Genomic DNA, 19,091 nt, shown 5'->3' with positions numbered 1-19,091 from the left:
TTTTGGAACCCTCCTAGCTTTAGTTTTTAGCTAACCAATATGGTTATAATCATCACCTCACAATAATGGAAAAGTATATGTATGAAAATTTCATAGGAGCCAGTGATAGGCCTACATGGACAAAGATTTTTGAATTTGAATTTCTTTACAGAGAATCTAAAACAAATTTAAATTGTAAACAAAATCAAATTCAAAAATTTTTCATCTGGAATGCCGCCAGAGGGCATTATCGAACTAAACACAATACACAGTCTAGTTTAGGGTGGTAACAAATCACAGTAAATCTCAATACAAAACGCCAAGTTGATACGCTGTCCGGTTGCCTCTGAAATGCATTGCGAAGTAACTACCGGCACCAAGCATCGGATGCTTTCAGCTTAAAACATCAAGTATAAGTGCAGACAGATGTGTTTTGCTGAATATATTATAGTGAAGCTTTTTATTTATTGCAGTATGCTTGTTTGGTATTGAATTTCGTTTCACCTCGTTTTATAAAATAGCTTTTATGTTGCTCTTAAGTTGCAGAATTAAAATACATACCTATATAAACTTTTTATATGCATCGATGCGCTGCCCACTCAAATGTGTAGGTTATTTATTATTAACTTGCTTGCTTTTTCGAACACCTTTGCACGTTGTTGGTGAGAGATTACGAGTACCTCGAGAAAATACTCTATGCATTGATAATAAAAAGCAAACAGAGAGGCGGTGAAGGAAGCACGATCAACAAGAAAACATTACAAAACATCACATAGAAATTGAGAATTTCCTCACTTTTTTATATTGTTGTAGTAGTTCCTCAACTACGGATTAATCGAATCGGAACAGAAAAAAAATGGATACTGGTTTTTCTGTTGAGAAATACTCAGTAGGCCCGAATTTAGGAAATTGACGTTATTCACTCAGGTGCTTTAAACCACCGTTAAGACGTTAGTTCTATTTATTATAACTTAATTTATATTTATTATTATGACAAGTACTGTCATAATAATATAATCATAAGCAGTATCGCGTTGGCATGGAGAGTCCAAGATCTAAATCCCAAGGCATTAAACCATTGAAAGTTTATTATTGTGATAACAAAATTTGGGTTATTGTTTAAGAACAATCCATTGCATAACACACAAACTTTAATGATAGGAAGTATTTTATGCGGATTTAGCGTCAAATTATAACAACGATAATACCAGGTATCTAACGTAACGACAATATTCTCGTTTAGAACTTGAAGTAGGTACGCACTGTAGCCACTATACAACAATAATGCTCATGTAAAACTTGTAGTAGGTACGCACTATAGCCACTATAGAGCCCTAATAGCAACGTAGCTCGTTATGCCAGTCAGGACGTTTGTACACCGGAAAAAAAACGTAGGCGAAACAGTTGTATGTGCGTCGGTAACTGCTCAATTATTTTCTTCCACTTCACGCTTTTATGCAAACACGAACTGTCGCGTTTCTAAGTACCTACCTACCTACTCGTATTAGGCGTCTCGCGACAGTAATAAAAACCTTGTGTACTCGAATGTACACTTCACTGCGTTTTCTGTTCTTGACACAGACTTTTTTTCTGATAGGTATAATCTACATACTCTATGAATACATTAAAGTCTTTATTTAGCGTAATTCACATGCATTATCTGTGGCCTTTTTAACGTATGCAATAAAATGGCGGCAAGAACTCTGTTCGTAATGTTATGCAGTTTTTTTGAAAGCCAATACACATCATGGATTTCTTATCCAGGCGCTAAAACCACACATATTTATTTCAACTAATGGTTGCCCAGTAAATAGATATCAAATAAGTTTGCACATTATCGTGTAGGTTCTTATGTTCAAAACTATACTTCTATAATCACAGATTTTGCCAAGGCACTGTAAGTGACACTTGACAATTAGCCCATTTTTTTTCAAACCAATTATAATATTAAACATAATTACAAAACAGTATATTATATATGCGTGTGTGTCGTATACGAGCCAAATACGTATATACGTTTATGTAATGCTTTTTAATTTTTTGAATGTAGTGATCATAATCCTAAATGTCATAATTTAGGAAAAATATTAGTATTCTGCACTCCTTCTCTGTAACAACTGTGAGTGTGGGAAATTTCATACACCTCCGTCCGCGCAATTTTCGTAAAAAGGGGTACAAAATTATTGCTTTTTTTTTCAACTGAGAAGGAAAATATTCTGAGGAAACCTGCATGAGAGTGCTACATAATGTTCTAAAGGGTGTGTGGAGTCCACCAATCGTGGACTCCACACAGCCTTTGGCGTGGTGGACTAGGACTTTAACCCCTTCTCATTGTGAGAAGAGACCCGTGCTCTGTAGTGGGCCGTTAATGGGTTGATGTGATGATGATGATGATGATATTCCATTGAAAACAATTATATTTCCGGTCTGACTATCCTTACCTACTATTCAAACTTCCGAAACAATTATTTAATTTCCGTACGCCATTTTCAATTAACAAGATCTCGTCTGTAAACTAAAACCGTGACTTCTGTATGCGATTTACAACTGGCAAGAACATCTATACATTCAAACCATTTGTTCTATCCATTAGCATATTCAAAACAATCTTATTTCCTCTGGGGCGATACTTACTATTCTTATTCCGAAACAATTATTTAACTTACGTTCGCCATTTACAAATTACAAGAACTGTTCTACAATCAAACCGTTCGTTATTTCCATTAGCATTAACTATGCACGACTGTTTGTCGATTTCTAAATGGAGCGCGATGTATTTCTGCGTGCACCTAACTTTAGATACGACAAACTAACCTACATTTCGAGTGGTTTTATTGAGAGCGTTATCAGATATGTGTTCATGATTACATTATGACATAATGTTTCATCCAGTTAATTTTTTTGGCCTTCTTCCTCTACTTGCAGATCTATTGTGTGCATTGGTAGCTATGAAACTATATATAGTAGTCATTAAAGGTTTTAAAATTAAACAGCTTTGTATCCTCAGTTGTCAACCAAGCTGATTATAGGCACTGGGAAACAGAGTGCAAAATGTTGATTTTTGATAGCATCATCCCCACCCTGAGCGTATTGAGAACCTGTGCCTAGAATTGAAACACTAGTAGCAGAATGATGATCAATGACGCGCACTCCGTTATCGGTCGTCATAAAGCAGAAGGATGGCACCAAATGAAAATAATATAATGGGTCGTATAAAAATTGTCGGGTAGGCAGTGATTTTGTACGCCACTGATTACATTAAAATAAATGTATGTGTAGTTAAAAGTAATCCACATTGTACATATAGGCCCGCTGGATTTGATACATTCAATGTTGGTACGTACAGTAAATGTATGAATAGAAGGGTCGCCGTGACACGGCCAAATTTAATAAAAATAGGTTACACAACGTAAGCCTCGAAACTGGAGCAAACGCACAAAGAACGTTTTCTCCAGCACTATAATATTATTAGCTGGTATTACGGTCGTATTCCAAAAATGTCTCCACAGAAAAATCCCATGATAAATTGTCTTGACACTACCTTTGTTGCAGAAAATCTAGCCTAAATGAAAGTATGTCTGTATATGTAGGGCTCGTGGTTTTACGCGCGTTTTCTTTTACATATCACAGCTTTATCTTAAAAAGTTGTGTAACAAAAGCTTTTCAGTATTGTGTATCCATATATCATAAAATGCCTTCGTTCTAAAACTTTTTCTTAACATCTATACTTTTATAAAAACTGCACAAAGTTAAAGAATACGCAGTGACAACCATAATTTTACCTGTGTTACTTTAGGTCAAATGGGTTCACGGATTACAACGGCAAAAGAAATAAGTTGATGGTCCCAGATAATTTCCTTGATACAATAATTCACACACGTTCATACGCACACACAAAAACATGGTAATTTGGTACGAGCTTTTATTCATTAGATTTGTGAATTTTTAATGATATTTCTAAGTAAAATAACTGAAATAAGTATATAATACGTATTTTTGGAATTATAAGTAATCATTTATCTACATCGAATGAATGCAAATAACTGTAAAATCAAACTGGAAGTTTTTGATTATTGTGTTCCAACATACAAACAAACTATTAAGCAGTTTAATATATATATATATATATATATGCATAAAATGATGGTTAATAAGATACAATTACAAATTAAAGTGTCTACTTTCTTAAATGATTTTTTGCCAAAGGCGTCCTTCAGGAAAGTTAATCGCTCTTTGAATTTTTAAGAAGCGTTTGATCAAAGTCCAACTTAGTAAAGTAATGTAAAATATCTATGGTTACTAACTTTAAACTTTTGGTAGACGAGCGTTTCAAAGACTATTTGCTTAATATGCACTTACGACGTAGCCACTAGCATAAAACTACCTATATGAGTGTGGTGCAAAAGTCTCCAGTCTGGACTTAGCTGGAATCGATATTCGGAATGGAAGCTTGTCTGTGAAAATCGGTATTTTTATATTGGCTATTATTTTTTTACCAGTTAAGCATAGTTAAGCAATTTAGCATATAAGTAAAACTACTTTTAAAGTAATTTTGCTCGCGGCTTCAGTTGATGTTAGGTATATTTGATGATTCTTTTTTCTAAAAGTTATTTGATATTAGATAAACAGTACCCTACGTCCAGTGGCGTGCATAAAGGGTATGCACAGGGTATGCAGATGACATAAAATGAAGAAAATCTCTAGTACGAGTTATAAATACTTAAAGGTAGGCTTTTTATAACTCTAACAATGCCTATCCTTAAGTTTTTTATATCACAGACAGGAGATTTTCTTCATTTTATGCCATCTGCATACCCTTTGCATACCCTCTATGCACGCCACTGCCTACGTCCTTCCTTTACGTTCCTTCTTACCTCTGTCATCGTGTCTGCAAATTGCTTGATGATCGGTTGAGAAGTAAAGAGTTGAAGCACAACAAAAACTCGCATTAACATCCTTACTAATATTATAAGTGCGAAAGTATCTGTTTGTTTGTTACTTACCTATGTTTGGCACAACTTATGTTCGGATTTTTATGGGCACACATGTACAAGGGCATCCTGGAGATAGACATAGTTGTTGTGTATATGGGATGATATTTGTCCCGGAAAAACTGCTGGTAAAAGTAAAAGGCGGACGAAATCGCAGGGAATAGTTAGTTTATAATATTAGTGCGAAGTGAAAAACGTCTTCTTTGTAAATTCGAGGGAAGTAAAATTAACAATTCACGCTCGTTGTTTTCCGGGTTTTGTACTGAGAGGGTAATTTAATTCTATTAAAAGAATAAAAAACATTTCATCGTAATATCTTGGATACACTCGCGCCACGAGGAGGCGCGGAGCATCTAACAGACTTACTGACTAAAACCCCACATAGTTCCTTCTCACCGCTTGACTACGGAGCCACGGGGACGATTTCGCACACAACCGCGAGTCCGCCAACTGTTATCTGCCGAGGCAGGCCCGGTTTAGTAAGTTAGAGGAGTGCTGGAACAGCACTATGCCACGCCAGCCAACTGAGGGACCGTACTGGGTGGGTGATGGAAAACCCCGTTTCCATCCCCCTCCTTAGTCCTTAGAAGGTACTTATAGCAAGAGAGATGGAGAAGAAACACCCTCCCGCTCTCGGCCTTCCATCACCGACGGAATATTTTTTTTTTAATTATTTTTCGACGTGAAATGCGTTAATGTGGCTTATTAACCGAGGTAATGTTGTTTGCATACATTCCAAGTTGAAACCTTATTACTGAAATAGAAAATATCATAAGTTACTTTAGGATAAAATAGGTTTGTAACCGCGTATGAATAAGTAAATTCAAAAAAATTCTTCGATTACCAACATACAACCAATTATTGCGACGCGATAATATTAGTATAGATTTATTCGTCGGACTAAAACCATCGCAATACAGAAAAATTTAGCGAGCGGGACATTTTATTTTAAACTCTGTTTCGCAAACTTTTTATTATGTCAAACAAACAGACTGTGGATTTATCACGCATGGATAGATTTCCATATTCCATCTGAATTCGTTTGTTGAAGTTATATTGAACTAGTCGTTGTTCTGTTTGTTTAATGTAACCGGATTCATTATCATTTTAAATATCGCACCGTCGCGTCGTCGCTCGTTGCAACAATGTTACTTTAGCACTGAAAAATAATCACATTTTAATAATTCAGATCAGGATGGTCCCTTTTTATATGTATTTATTATTTTTGAACTGTATGGCTCAAATCGCCGTACAAGTCTGATATGCCTGCCTTGTCCACTCTGACATCGTAGAGGTTTTTTTTATCATTTAACCTCGCGCCTGACCATACAATGCGACTAATTTCTCCGCGGTTTAAATGTAATGCAAACAATGACAGGTCATGCGTCTAGTTAACCAAATTTTAGTCTTCCCTAAAAATTTAATTTAATTTAATGTCGTTCAACCCTTAAATAACCTCTTCTCATTGTGGGAGAAGACCCGTCCTTTGTAACAGGCCGATAATGGGTTGAGATGATGACGACCCCTAATATACTAAAATAACCTGACCTGACCTAATCTAAATAGTTCTAGTGCTTGTGGCAGGCGGTCGGATCTGCTCTTCCATAGCATCATATACTAGTTAAAATAGGAGGTTCCTTAATGAGTAATATTTATTAAAGGTTAGTATTAATATTGCCACACTATTCCTAATAAATTAAAATTACAACATTTTTAACACATTGATTCATTTCGATAAATACTAGTATCGCTGTTTGATACGATACCCCGTGTATCGAATGAGTGTCGTTATATTTTTTTGTTGAGTAGAAACGATGGCACTCGGGCTGAATTATTAAATAAACACCATCGCCCTTGGGCTTAGCTTTGTATAAATAGCATAAGTGTTCGTTAAAGAATATTTAAATTATAATGACATTTCATTTATACTCAGCATTTATAACAACCGTACTTAATTAAATTAAATTTTTGCGGAACATTTCATATTTGTAGTTTTAAATTTAATATCCGAAACACAGAAATTATATTCACGCTGTGGAAACCTTTGGAAATTTCAACATCGTTATTTGATATTTTTATGCTATATGAAATAGTTATAATATAATTTTTTAAATTGAAATTTTATGCATGGAGTTTTTAATTTAATTTATGCAGCTTCTTAGCAGTTGATATTGTTTTACTACTAGTGTCGTGATAAAGATTTTATGCCAAGTTATGCTAAACGGGGAGCTCCATTAATTTAATGTAAATTATAATTTGATGCTTAATTTCCTTACCTTAACGATTGTCATATTCGAAAAAACTGGCCGTGTACCTCGATTTAATAAATCATTAAAGAAACTAAAAAAATATAACGTTAATTCACCTTTTACTTGAACGGACAAATAATGAAATAAGATAGGATCAGACGGATCACTCCCATTATATTCTAATTTTTGATTTATATTGTGCTCAGGTGTTTCATTAAATGATCAGAAAATGCCGAATGCGAACAGATCATGCAAAAAAAATTGACTTGATCCCACCTTAAAACAATAGGTATTATCAACATGATTTAATGGGTCATAGTTAGCTAATAAAAAAATATTATTGTTATTATTATTAATAATATATATATACTAATATATCTACATCTTCACAATATCTCCTGAGGATGCTCCGATAATCTTGTGGAGCGTGCGTGGATTTTAGATAACGCATTCCTCTCGGTAAGCATATTATCCAGCAAAAAAATAAATAAAATAAACGTGCCCCATAAATACTACTGTGGAAATTCGTGTGGTTGTTGGGTATTATAGTAAATTAGGTTTTATAAATAAATAATTATTATAAAATAACATTTAAAGATTGTCTTTGCGTGACCAATATAGAATAATAATTCAAAAACGTCAATTAATCACACATCAAACCATATTTATTAAGCGCGGTCACATACCTCTCTAGGATGATTCACCAAGAAAGGGGACTGCGGTGCCATGGTATAATTTTCCTCCGGCCGTGGCCAGTGACGTCACTCCCCATGGCCTTCGCGGTCGGTCGACGACCTCGCGTTACCGTTACCCATGCAAATGGATGCCAAGCCTACTGATATGACATTCGATTTACGCGAAATTCGATCATGGCGAATCGATTCATGTAGGTATCGTCTATTTTTCTTCTTACCTGTCTTATAATGTAAACAATCTTTTTTTTACTCTTTAGGGTAAAGTTTTATTTCAAATTGTTAAGAAAATAACACACTTACATAAAAAAAACCTCTTTTAAAAAGTCGAGAGTAAGTTACTACAATATTCGTATATTATGCACTGTAAAAACCGGTAAACGCAGCGTTGGTTGACTATCAACTTGGTGGACAAACGACTTATAAGGAGTTACTTAAAACAAACGGCCCAAACCTAGGAAATTTTTAGTCCCTAAAAGACCCATGTCTAGCAGTGGTCGTCATTAGATATGATGATGATGATGACGCTGGCACTAAGGTAACTATAGTTTATCTATTACAATATACTCGTATCTATTCCATTATAATACTAAGAAAATACAGAACCCTCATCAACCCATTAAAGAATGAAGTGCATTGTGTGCGAAAAACAGTGAAAAGGCCCTGCTGAATGTTGCTAGGTCACAAAATTTTTGTCATTTCCTCATTTTATGGTAAACGTTTAGAAGATGAGATGTAAAATAAGCCGCTAGCCTGTTCGAGAAACACTACTAAAGTGGACTGGTTTTGAGTTTTAAGCTTCAATATGAGTCGTGTACAAGGTTGCTGTGTATTCTTCATTCTGTGAATTCTATATCTATTACTAGCTGTTGCCGGCGACTTCGTCTTCGTCTGTTAAAGTATTCAGTATCGCTTAGCCTTGAGGGGGGTTTGCTGCTGTCCGCTGAGGAGTTTTGTCCTTCATCTCCAACCACAGTTTGGGCAAAATTATACACATATTATAACCTCTATAGTACAAAAAATATTATTAAAATCGGTTATAATTTGTCGGAGTTATGGTGTAAAATCGTCAAGCACTTTCATCCCCTCTCCCAAAGGAACCGAGCTTAATGTCGGTATAAAAAGTATCCTATATTACTTCTAACACTTCCAAGAATATGTGTACAAAGTTTCATGAGGATCGGTTAAGTACTTTTTGCGTGAAAGCGTAACAAACAAACTTGCATTGACATTTATAATATAAGTAGGGATTATATTGGTTAGCATGTTCAACCGTGGTTAATCCAAGGGAAGAAAAGAATTTTAACACAAGGGACTTGATTTTAAAACTTTATAATGAAAACGAATTAATACTAGCAGAGAAACTACGCTAGACTGTTAAGACAGCTACACCTCTTCCTTTGATTGATAACCCTATTAAAAGTGTGGAAAATTTTCTCATTTCCTTTCCAGTCTTTGGGTTTGATTCATACTACGTGTACCTCGAGCCTGTAGTCTGCTATCGATCTCGAAGTTGTTCCCGAATTTTATTGCATAGTCTGCAGTCTGTTGGTACTTACTATTTTAATTTCTAGAACACGCACTAAAACAGTTTTCATTTCAAAAACTTTGACTTTCTGATTTTTAAAAAGAACTTTATGATTACTTGATAATCCTACGAATCTTTCAAAATTCAAACTTATAAGGAGAACTATTAAAACATAACTATTAAAATCATTTGTCAAAAAAAAACGTTTAAAATATTTTTTGTAATTTTTTCGGTCAAATTATGGGACATATTTGAGAATTAAAAAAAAAACTAATGAACGAATGCAATGCCACTGAAAAATTTGTGGTCTCGTTTCTTTTTTACATCATTATGAAAGAAGATTTAGAAAAACCAAACATTTCACAATTTTTGTAGATTTTAATTTTTTACGGCAAATAGACAATTAATTAGTACGAATGAACAAAAAGTTACTTCTCTCAACCACTTTTTTAAGCTTCTTTTGGGCCTTAATTCCTTTAATCAAAACAAATTAAAGTAATACAAGTAGATGGGCGTTAAATTAAAGAATCACTTAACTTTTTGTTTGGTGCTTATTGCAAAAAGTGTGACTAATGACTTGACGAGGTTTGCCGCAACATTCGATCTGACATCTGAGTCTGTCTGATGATTCATCGTCTATATCAATGTGTTTTTAATCTACCCACGATGTAATACTATTTGACCTTGTTAACGTATTAGACGAATCTAGGTATTATATAACTGCAGTTTAACCGTTTTTATTTTTGGTAATATGTAATTATTTAGATTAATACGAAAGTACCTTTTTCATATAATGTTCGGTTATAGATATGCCATTGTTTGAATATAAATAAATATAAATAAATATACTACGACAATACACACATCGCCACCTAGCCCCAAAGTAAGCGTAGCTTGTGATATGGGTACTAAGATGAGTGATGAAAATTTTTATGAATTATATATACATAAATACTTAGAAAATACATATAAACACCCAGACACTGAAAAACACTTAATGCTCATCACAAAAACATTTTCCAGTTGTGGGAATCGAACCCACGGCCTTGGACTCAGAAAGCAGGGTCGCTGCCCACTGCGCCAGTCGGCCGTCCGTTGAAAACATGCATTATGGAAAATTTGCATACAGGTTTACGCGGATTTCGTTATATTATTGTTATAAACTTTGTTAAAATACATGGTGAATAAAGAAGTAAATCATGTTTATAATACGGCTGTAACCAAATTTATTAAATCATATGACAGGCCTAAGCACTAGGTACTTTTATATCTCAATTTAGTTTGGAATTTTGTTCAGCTGTTTTCCATTAAATGGATTTTCTCGAATGAAAATAAATATGCTTTATAGCATTCTAGTGTTTTTACGCTTCAGTTAAATGGCTTTACAGACATGTAACATCGGGTGACCCACTTTGTAATCGTTATAAAAACACGAATGGTGGTAGACTTATTACAAACAGCCCATGCTCAAAAAGATTCATCATATTTCATCGAATAACTTCCAAGGATATATTCTCCAATTTATTTAGTACCAAAGTAAGTTGAGAAAGAATAAATACGCGATGATGTTGTCTAAGAAACTAATTTCTATAATATATCCCTTTCTGTAGACCGTAGGTGTATACAGTGGAAGAGATTTATTTATTTAATTAATATACCTATTGTACACATAGCGACAACAAATATGTAAAAACTTCACAAATTATTAAGATTTCTATTATTTCTAGGTTAAAGTTATTAGGTAGGTACATTTTACATGTAAAACAATCCAATTAACCACTGAATTATTCTAGTATAAAGTATAGTATAAACTGTGTTCCAAAAGTCAGCCATCCTCAATTATACAGGTAAAATTACACAACGAGCAAATGGTGAGAGATTTCAACCAAAAGACATTTAATATAAAGTATATAATTATAGCACGCAAGTATGTCTATAGTGGTTATATGTGTATGTAGATGTATATTAGGTGTGTTGTGAATGAATGCAAAGTAATGTGTAAATTATTATTAAGATTAACAATTATAATAATAAGAAAAGCACTAACTAATCAGACACTTAAAATACCTTATCGTATTAATGTATGGAAACGTGTGGATTTTTCTGCAGTTTAAATCAATAATTAAATAAAATTATTCGTCCAATATCTACATTAATTTTGTAATAAGAGCTGAAAATATGACACAACACGCCAAAACACCTTGTGGTGGTATGTGCTAGATTGAGATTGCTGTTGTTGAAAAATTGTCGCTAAATATATGGACTATTGAATAGTCGGAAGTTATTTGTAGCATTATGCAAACCTATAAAGGTACGTCTAAAAGCATCTTCTTGCGTCTGCATTAAATTCAGAGATTAATAGGCAGTTATAGTTACCAAGTTTGTATTTCTAGGCTGATATCAATATTTCCCAGGCCAGTCGCAAGTTATAGACATTCCTGAGAACGTAGTCGCCATACTTAATAGTTTAAGCCATGTCCAACAGGCTTAGGAACGCACCAGCCAATCTCAGAATCGACCAGACCTATATTATAGTACGGAGCCTGTAGCTTTGTTTTTTAAATAAAGCGTAGGAATATACTAAAATCTTTATCATATCACTGCAATGTAAAAAAAATTATATTAACGCCTCAAAGTATATTATAAAAACCTATTCGAATAAAGTTGTTCTTAATTTGCCCTTTATATAGCATTTAACATTTCCAATCTGCTAACCGCATTTCAGCGACTCTAGGATCATAATAATTATTCGCGTCCTTATTACCTTCTTCATATTATAGCGTAAGTTTAGCGATTTTTGATCGTCTTAACGATCTTTATGACGTATATTATAATAATGTCTGTATAAGAAAGAAAGAAAGAAAATAGTTAGTGGCAGAGTTATACAAAATTCGATTTAAAATAAATAATGTGCTTATTTATTTATTTATTGTCGTTTTCACGTAAGTAGCGCGACTAATGTCCACACACTATTACTTGTCACCTATATTAGATAAGAGAAAATTAATAGCGAATGGACTAAAAAAAGCCCAAAGCTAACTTTCGGTAGCCGCTTTTAATCAACAAAATGACATGCTGAAATATTAACTTATTGGCTAGTCATTAAAAAAAATATTCGCGATTAGGTCAGATTTTAGTTACATTGATCTGTTTAATTAAACACTAAGCTGTCGATCTAACTAAGTACAATTCTAACAACGATCGTTTGAAAAAATAAAATGAAACAACAATTAATTGCCTTGTTGGTAAAGTTCGGCACCAACCCTGTTGATTTATTTGTTTATTTATTTAAGGGACAATCAACAGGTCACAACAACAAATCTTAAAAACTAAACAAAAAATGAAAAAACATAAATGTAATATTGATGTGAGCTAGGCCTAACTATAACCCAAAATAGGGAAGTATCCTGAAAATTTTATGAGTTCGTGGCTCTATTTCCTGCCGCTTGTCGGTATTCGGTACAACTTTTACAGCGACTTGGTAATTGAATATCTTAACGGTTACGGTAGCAGGTGGCTGCATTTTCAAGTTGTGTATCGAGGGCTTAATATATCTTCTTCGCTTTATGGCAAACTTGGGAACTCTCAAATACGTTTGGGGGCTTTTAAGTTCTTATTCTTAATGCTATTTGATACTTTCTTGTTAGTCATGGATTATTTTATTAAAATAACTCTGCTTCCTGAACCGTTCTCGTGAAGTTAAGATTGAGATATATTGAGAGTTCTACTCAACCGATTTTGCTTAAATTTTGCGAAATCTTTCACTTTTGTTTCGATGACTACTCATAGTTAACGATGCGAGTTGCGATTTGAACTATTTAATTTTCTTCTTCGTCTAATTCTAAAAGGTATTAAAACAATTAAAAAGAATTTAATTTTTTATTGTTCTACAATAAAGGATTCGACGTGTCCCAATGGGTTTCGTACCAAAACTTTAGTTTCGCAATCCATCTCACAGGGAATATACGAAGATGACGGCGTAGAGCTAAAATGCCCAGCTGGAGATTGGCTATTTTGGCTATAAACTTGAGATTCATTTACTTTAACAGAGAAACGGTTCAGCTCTCCCAATTGGCCCTCCATTAGTATTTCTGCGATCGCTTTCTTAGCGAAGAGCTGTTGAGTTCGTTCCATTTTACGTAGATCAGCAGCACAAGCCATAGCCCAGTGGTAGTATTCGTCTTTTCTATCGCTGAGATTCTCATTTTCCAAATTCATTAGCTTCTGATCATCATGTAAGTTGTGTTGGTGTTTCTTTTTGACAGGACGTGGAGTCATGTCACGGGGCGTAGAATCTCTCATGGCAGATGTTGAGGCATGACTTTCCTAGATATATAGCAAGGATTTATTACATACCAATAAAATTGAAATCATTAAATAGCCTTTGTCTAAATTTCTATAATGATCATTAAACTTTATTTGCTAAGATTTCCTCATTCTATTATCAACATATGAGGATCCTCCGTTGTCGGGGCGAATCGTGCGTGGTGTACATTTCGGAAGATCTGTTTTGTGTGGAGTATAAATATTGTCGAAATTATAAATCATACCGTTCAGATTCTCCTGCTTTTCGAGGATTATAGCAAATAAACCTTAATGTTAATTGCACCTTTATCATAGAATTCCGCAAAGTAACTGATCTATCCAATATTTAATGTTTAGTAAAAACAAAAAGTTACTACATGGCTACTTTACTTAAGTAGCCATGTAGTAACTTTTTGTTTTGTGTTTTGATTAAACTGAATGAAATTCTACTTCTCTTTGCTAACATAAAGATAGTTTGTGCAAGTAACCTATCGTTTATTAACTCAGTCGTGCTATTAATATTCAAGTATGTTGGTTATATTATGTAATGGTTGTATCTTGAACGAATGTATATAAAATAAAATAAGTACTATTGCCTTACCAATAAAGGTGACATAACGTCGGAAATGTTATGCATTGGTTATTGTTTAACACTCAGTAGTCTTACTACAAGATTTGCTCGTTCGCAACCGAGGGGTCGTTTTCGCAGTTAAGACATTGCATCGATAAAGTAAAATGTCACTTGCTTTAGAGTCGCAAATCCTGTTATTTTGATTTTTGTTTCACAAACGTTAGTAGATACGAGTTTTACTCGCTCATAATCGAGGAGTCTTTTTCGCATATCAAACTCTGTATGGTTTTTAATCAAAGCAAAATACTGTTTGATTTTTTTTTGTTTTTCAAACATTGTGTCGAAAGCCCGAGCCAAAGAATTGTCGTCAAATTTGAGCTTTAACGCGATGCAAATAAGATCAATTTTACTCTGATGTTCAAGTATTTCGATTTCAAGTACTACTCGAAAAGGACTGCTCGATTTTGAGCGAGCAAATCTTGTACTAAGGCATTTATTGAAAAGAGCTGTTAGTTAAAATGTGATACAACACTGCATAATAATTCTGTAACGCACATTTGACTTTATTCTATCTGGTATATATGCATCTGTACTAATCCTATACACAAGGACACGCACTTTTAAATGGTACATATTTATAGCGTGAAATTTCATTACACGCGCGTCACTGGGAGAAATTGAAAGGTTATTGTAGGTGTGACCCTCGTGAGGTTGGTAGGTATAGACGATGATTTTTTTTTTATGCGACCGAGCATAGTTGTCTACACATATTATTTCAATTTTCGCAGAAAACATGCCTTAGAAAAAAAGAAATCAAAGTAAAAAAATCGTTTTCAATAAATTAAAAGATGAATCTCACTTAAATACGGCGACATTTTCGTCTCACAACAGTGACCCAGTTAATCTTTCGAATGTCTACAATTCCTCGGTAAAAATAATAAAGAAAATTAAAATAATAGTTTGGTGTACAAAAAGTATCCTCTATCGAATGAAAGCGGCGCGGAACGATTGCGGAATCCATTAATTCTGTTGCGGACTTTTCATGCAGCAGAAAAATAAATTGGAATAGGTACCTTATTTGGAAAGCTGCTTCCAAATTTCTAAATGCAGAAATTAATGCTTTAAGTTTTACTACACCAGTGATATTCGAGACCATGCCAGAGAGTTTGAAGCATTCTATGTTCCTTCCAAGGACGTCAGCTATCTTTTGCTAATATTTATCAACATCTCAAGTTAACAAATAAAAAAAAGACACACTACCGTATCCCCACTAATATTATAAATGCGCTATTTATTTATTAGTTTGTCACCTATTTTTAGCGCAAACATTGCACCGATCTCCATAGAATTTGGCACATATATACCTTGCATCCTTGAAACGAACTTAGGATACTTTTAATCCAATAAAAGCTCTAAGGTATTAGTGACTTGATGATTGAAAAACGCCTTTGATACATTAGTACGACTCCAAGTCAAACCCATCTTGAAGAGATCTTGCTTTCTAGAAACGTATATAATAAGACTCTATTATCCTAAATAGATAAACGGTTACCGCGGGATTTTATAAACGCTAAGGAAACCGGAGCTAGTTCATAATATAAGTATGGATACAAGTTTATGATACGTGCTATGGAAATACTCCCACTTATAATCACTAACAAGTGATAATAATTGTAAAATCCTGGCTGTTAGGAGCAGCATGGCTCTCCACTTCTCTATCGTTAAATCGGCTGAGCCAATGGCCAGAGGACGATGATACTCACAATGTTAGGTCCCTCGTCATCATCAAGAATAACAGTACCATCCGTAGTAACATGTGAATCAGTTTCTTTTTTTTCATCTAAGAAAGCCAGTTCTTTATAGTACCATAACGACGGCTCGTATACAGGATCGGTGTCAGATTTCAATGCTTCCATTTGTTTTCTCAATTCCTTACGATAGTTAGTTCTCAATGCGTTGAACTTCCTTTTCAAGTCGTCTCTAGTCGCTTCGGGAAACCATTCCCGGTACTTGCGTAACAGTATTTTATAAGCCATATCCTTTTTCGCACGGACGTGGTATACTTTGCTTTTAACATTCCACAGTGCTGGTAAATCACGGTATAAACGAATGCACTGCAACAGAAACCGCCTTTCTTTGCTCATGCCAGCCGTGTTTGCGTCCGCCATTTTGAATGACGTTACGACACGCGCGCGCTCAAACCCACCTCGGGCTGTGGACTGAGTTATTGCGCAATATAATTTGTACACGGCGCAGTACAAAATACTGTACAATAAAGTCTAAACTCGTCCGGCGTTCGTACATCTGACGTCATTCTTAAACGCTGCCACATTATGTCAATTATATTGTGCAATATAATTGATTGCTTAGATACCTATTATTATATTAATGCAAAATCTTCCATTGGCCGTGTTTAACTTGTAACAGTATTGTTAGGAATTTAGTTTTTCTACCTGTCTAAATTTTTTGTAGGTACCTATCTAGATTTTATAAAAAAGGTGTAGGTACTAAGGAACCACCCCTGGTGACGCGATGTGGTCTAACTGGGAGGCCTCAGGTTCGATCCCCGCCAGAGCCAATAAGTAATTTAAAATATTTGAGTTCTCTTAGGTTTGGCGGGAGGTTTTAGCCATGGCTAGATACCAGTGGCGTGCACAGAGGCTATGCACAGGGTATGCAGATGATATCAAATTAAGAAAATCTCCAGTACGAGTTATAAATACTTAAGGGTAGGCTTTTTATAACTCTTACAATGCCTATTTTTTATAACTTGTACTGGAGATTTTATTAATTGTATATCATCTGCATACCTTGTGCATACCCTCTATGCACGCCACTGCTAGATACCTTCATAACGACACAGACGCTCGTCATGCGATTTAGCGTTCCGATGCGTAACCGTGCTGCGTAGAAACACACAGGGGTATGAGTTTTATAGTGCTGCCGAGATCGAACCAGCTATACTTTAACGCCATATTGTATAACTCATAAGCTACCACTATAACTTACCAACTAACATAGCGCACTCCAAGTTTTGTGCACCCAAAATTCTTAATTACTTGAAAGTCTCTTCTATCGACTCTATAATGGAGAGTGTTCCGAAGAGTTGTTTGCGTTGATACCTCCTTCCCTGTTCTCTGACGTCGTAGAAATAAATTCTACCCTCACCATCTGGATGCCTGGTATTCTTCTACTGTTCGAAATACCAGATCATTTCTACCGCGCACTTGCCAACCAATTATGGAACAATCTCCCATCTGATGTGTTTTCTCAAAAATACAATCTAGGGTTATTCAAGGGGTGGATAAAAAAAATCCTTAAAAGCCGGCAACGCATCGGTGGCTCCTCTGGTGCTGCAGATGTTTATGGGCGGCGGTGATCACTTACCATCAGGTGACCCACTTGCTCGTTTGCCCGCTATTAATATAAAAAAAAAGTCTGTTTGTTGGTTCAGGCATTTTTGAGTAATTTAAATGTTTTACATTAGGTATTGTTAGGTGTCCAGCGATAGAGAATATTGTATCCAGTCGAATTAGAGCGGACGGTTAAGTAAAGCAACAAACTTTTGAGTTATGCTTTTGTGTGCACTTACACAAAAAACGCACACTTATTGTTACAAAAAAGAAAAAAAAGTTCAACCGCATCAAGAAACTCACCCTTTTTTTGAAGTCGGTGTAAAATATTTATTTTTCATATTCTTTATAGTCGATTTCAAAGAAGCTATCATAATAAGTTTATTGGAATTTTTATTAATTAAAAAATATGAAAGTTGAGCTCAGATTACAGGTTCGGTGTAAAATAATTTACTAACGAAAATTTCATACGGTTTCTCATGATCGTGATTGATGCGAAAATGTTCACGAAACGGAAATTAGAAGCTGCCCTCCCGGCTACTCGATATGCTTTCCATGCAGTGGATTTATTTATACCTACTTTTTTTGGTTATTTTTCAACCGTACCCAGTGAAGTGCTATTACCACGAAATTCCGTATCATCAGTATAACAATCCACTGCTGGACTAAAGGCCTCTCCAAACGGGAAGGTTTGTCCATGGTCACGGGCGGTCATGGGCGGACGGATTGATGATCGCAGTAGATTGCAGTAGTAGAACAGATATAGTGCGCCTTGAACGTCACTTTTGAGAGGAGGGGTGGTGGTGACAACTGTATTCTGACCTACCGTCACAATACGGCGAAATTCCGTACACTGCCCCGCAAATGTGGTTCTAGAACCACATTTGCGGGGCAGTGTACGTACGAAACAGCCTCCTATACCCTAGGGTCTAGGAGGCTGTTTCGTACGATTACGTTAGAAAAACAGCTGCGGGCTATGACGATAATAACATGATATTGTCATGCGCGACAATCCGTATTGGAGCAGTGTGGTGGGCCAGAGCTATAACTCCGTAGTCCGCAGTGGCGTGCACAAGGATTTAGACCAGGGTAGGCATGATCCAAAGACTTGGCCGGAAATGGCAAAATCCTTCTGTTTTACGAGTGGTATAATATTTTAGGGTAGGTAGTGCTTCTGTGCATGTGCACGCCACAGATAGTCCGTATCTCTTAGTAGAAAAGTAAAAGTTCAAAAACTGAAACACTACGAAGAAATTATTATGAATGTAAAAATTAAACACACCGCGATACTTAATTTGCACACTCGATTTATTATACTAAAATGGTTGCGTCCTATTCGAAGTCAAAGCCAAGAGTGCCCCGTCGTGTCATCCCACCCTCAGGCCAGAGCCGCCATATTTTTCCCCCTCTTGGTGACCCGATG

General features: G+C 35.2%; 2 protein-coding genes across 4 annotated transcripts in view; one reads left to right on the top strand and one right to left on the bottom strand.

Annotated features, from left to right (window-relative positions):
- Positions 1 to 19,091, top strand: part of LOC120630269 (supervillin-like) — a 294,583-nt gene that overhangs the window by 76,140 nt on the left and 199,352 nt on the right. The window lies entirely within an intron of this gene.
- On the bottom strand, positions 13,308 to 16,515 carry LOC120630272. Its single transcript, XM_039899437.1, has 2 exons — positions 16,079 to 16,515; positions 13,308 to 13,765 (listed from the first exon to the last, which is right to left on the bottom strand). Exons 1-2 carry the CDS (start codon positions 16,481 to 16,483, stop codon positions 13,319 to 13,321), a joined length of 852 nt encoding a protein of 283 aa, XP_039755371.1. The 5' UTR covers positions 16,484 to 16,515; the 3' UTR covers positions 13,308 to 13,318.

Source organism: Pararge aegeria, chromosome 16 (assembly GCF_905163445.1).
Source record: "Pararge aegeria chromosome 16, ilParAegt1.1, whole genome shotgun sequence".
In the NCBI taxonomy this organism is placed as follows: domain Eukaryota; kingdom Metazoa; phylum Arthropoda; class Insecta; order Lepidoptera; family Nymphalidae; genus Pararge; species Pararge aegeria.
The sequence above is the reverse complement of the archived record's forward strand: the minus strand, read 5'-3'. Positions and strand labels throughout refer to the sequence as shown.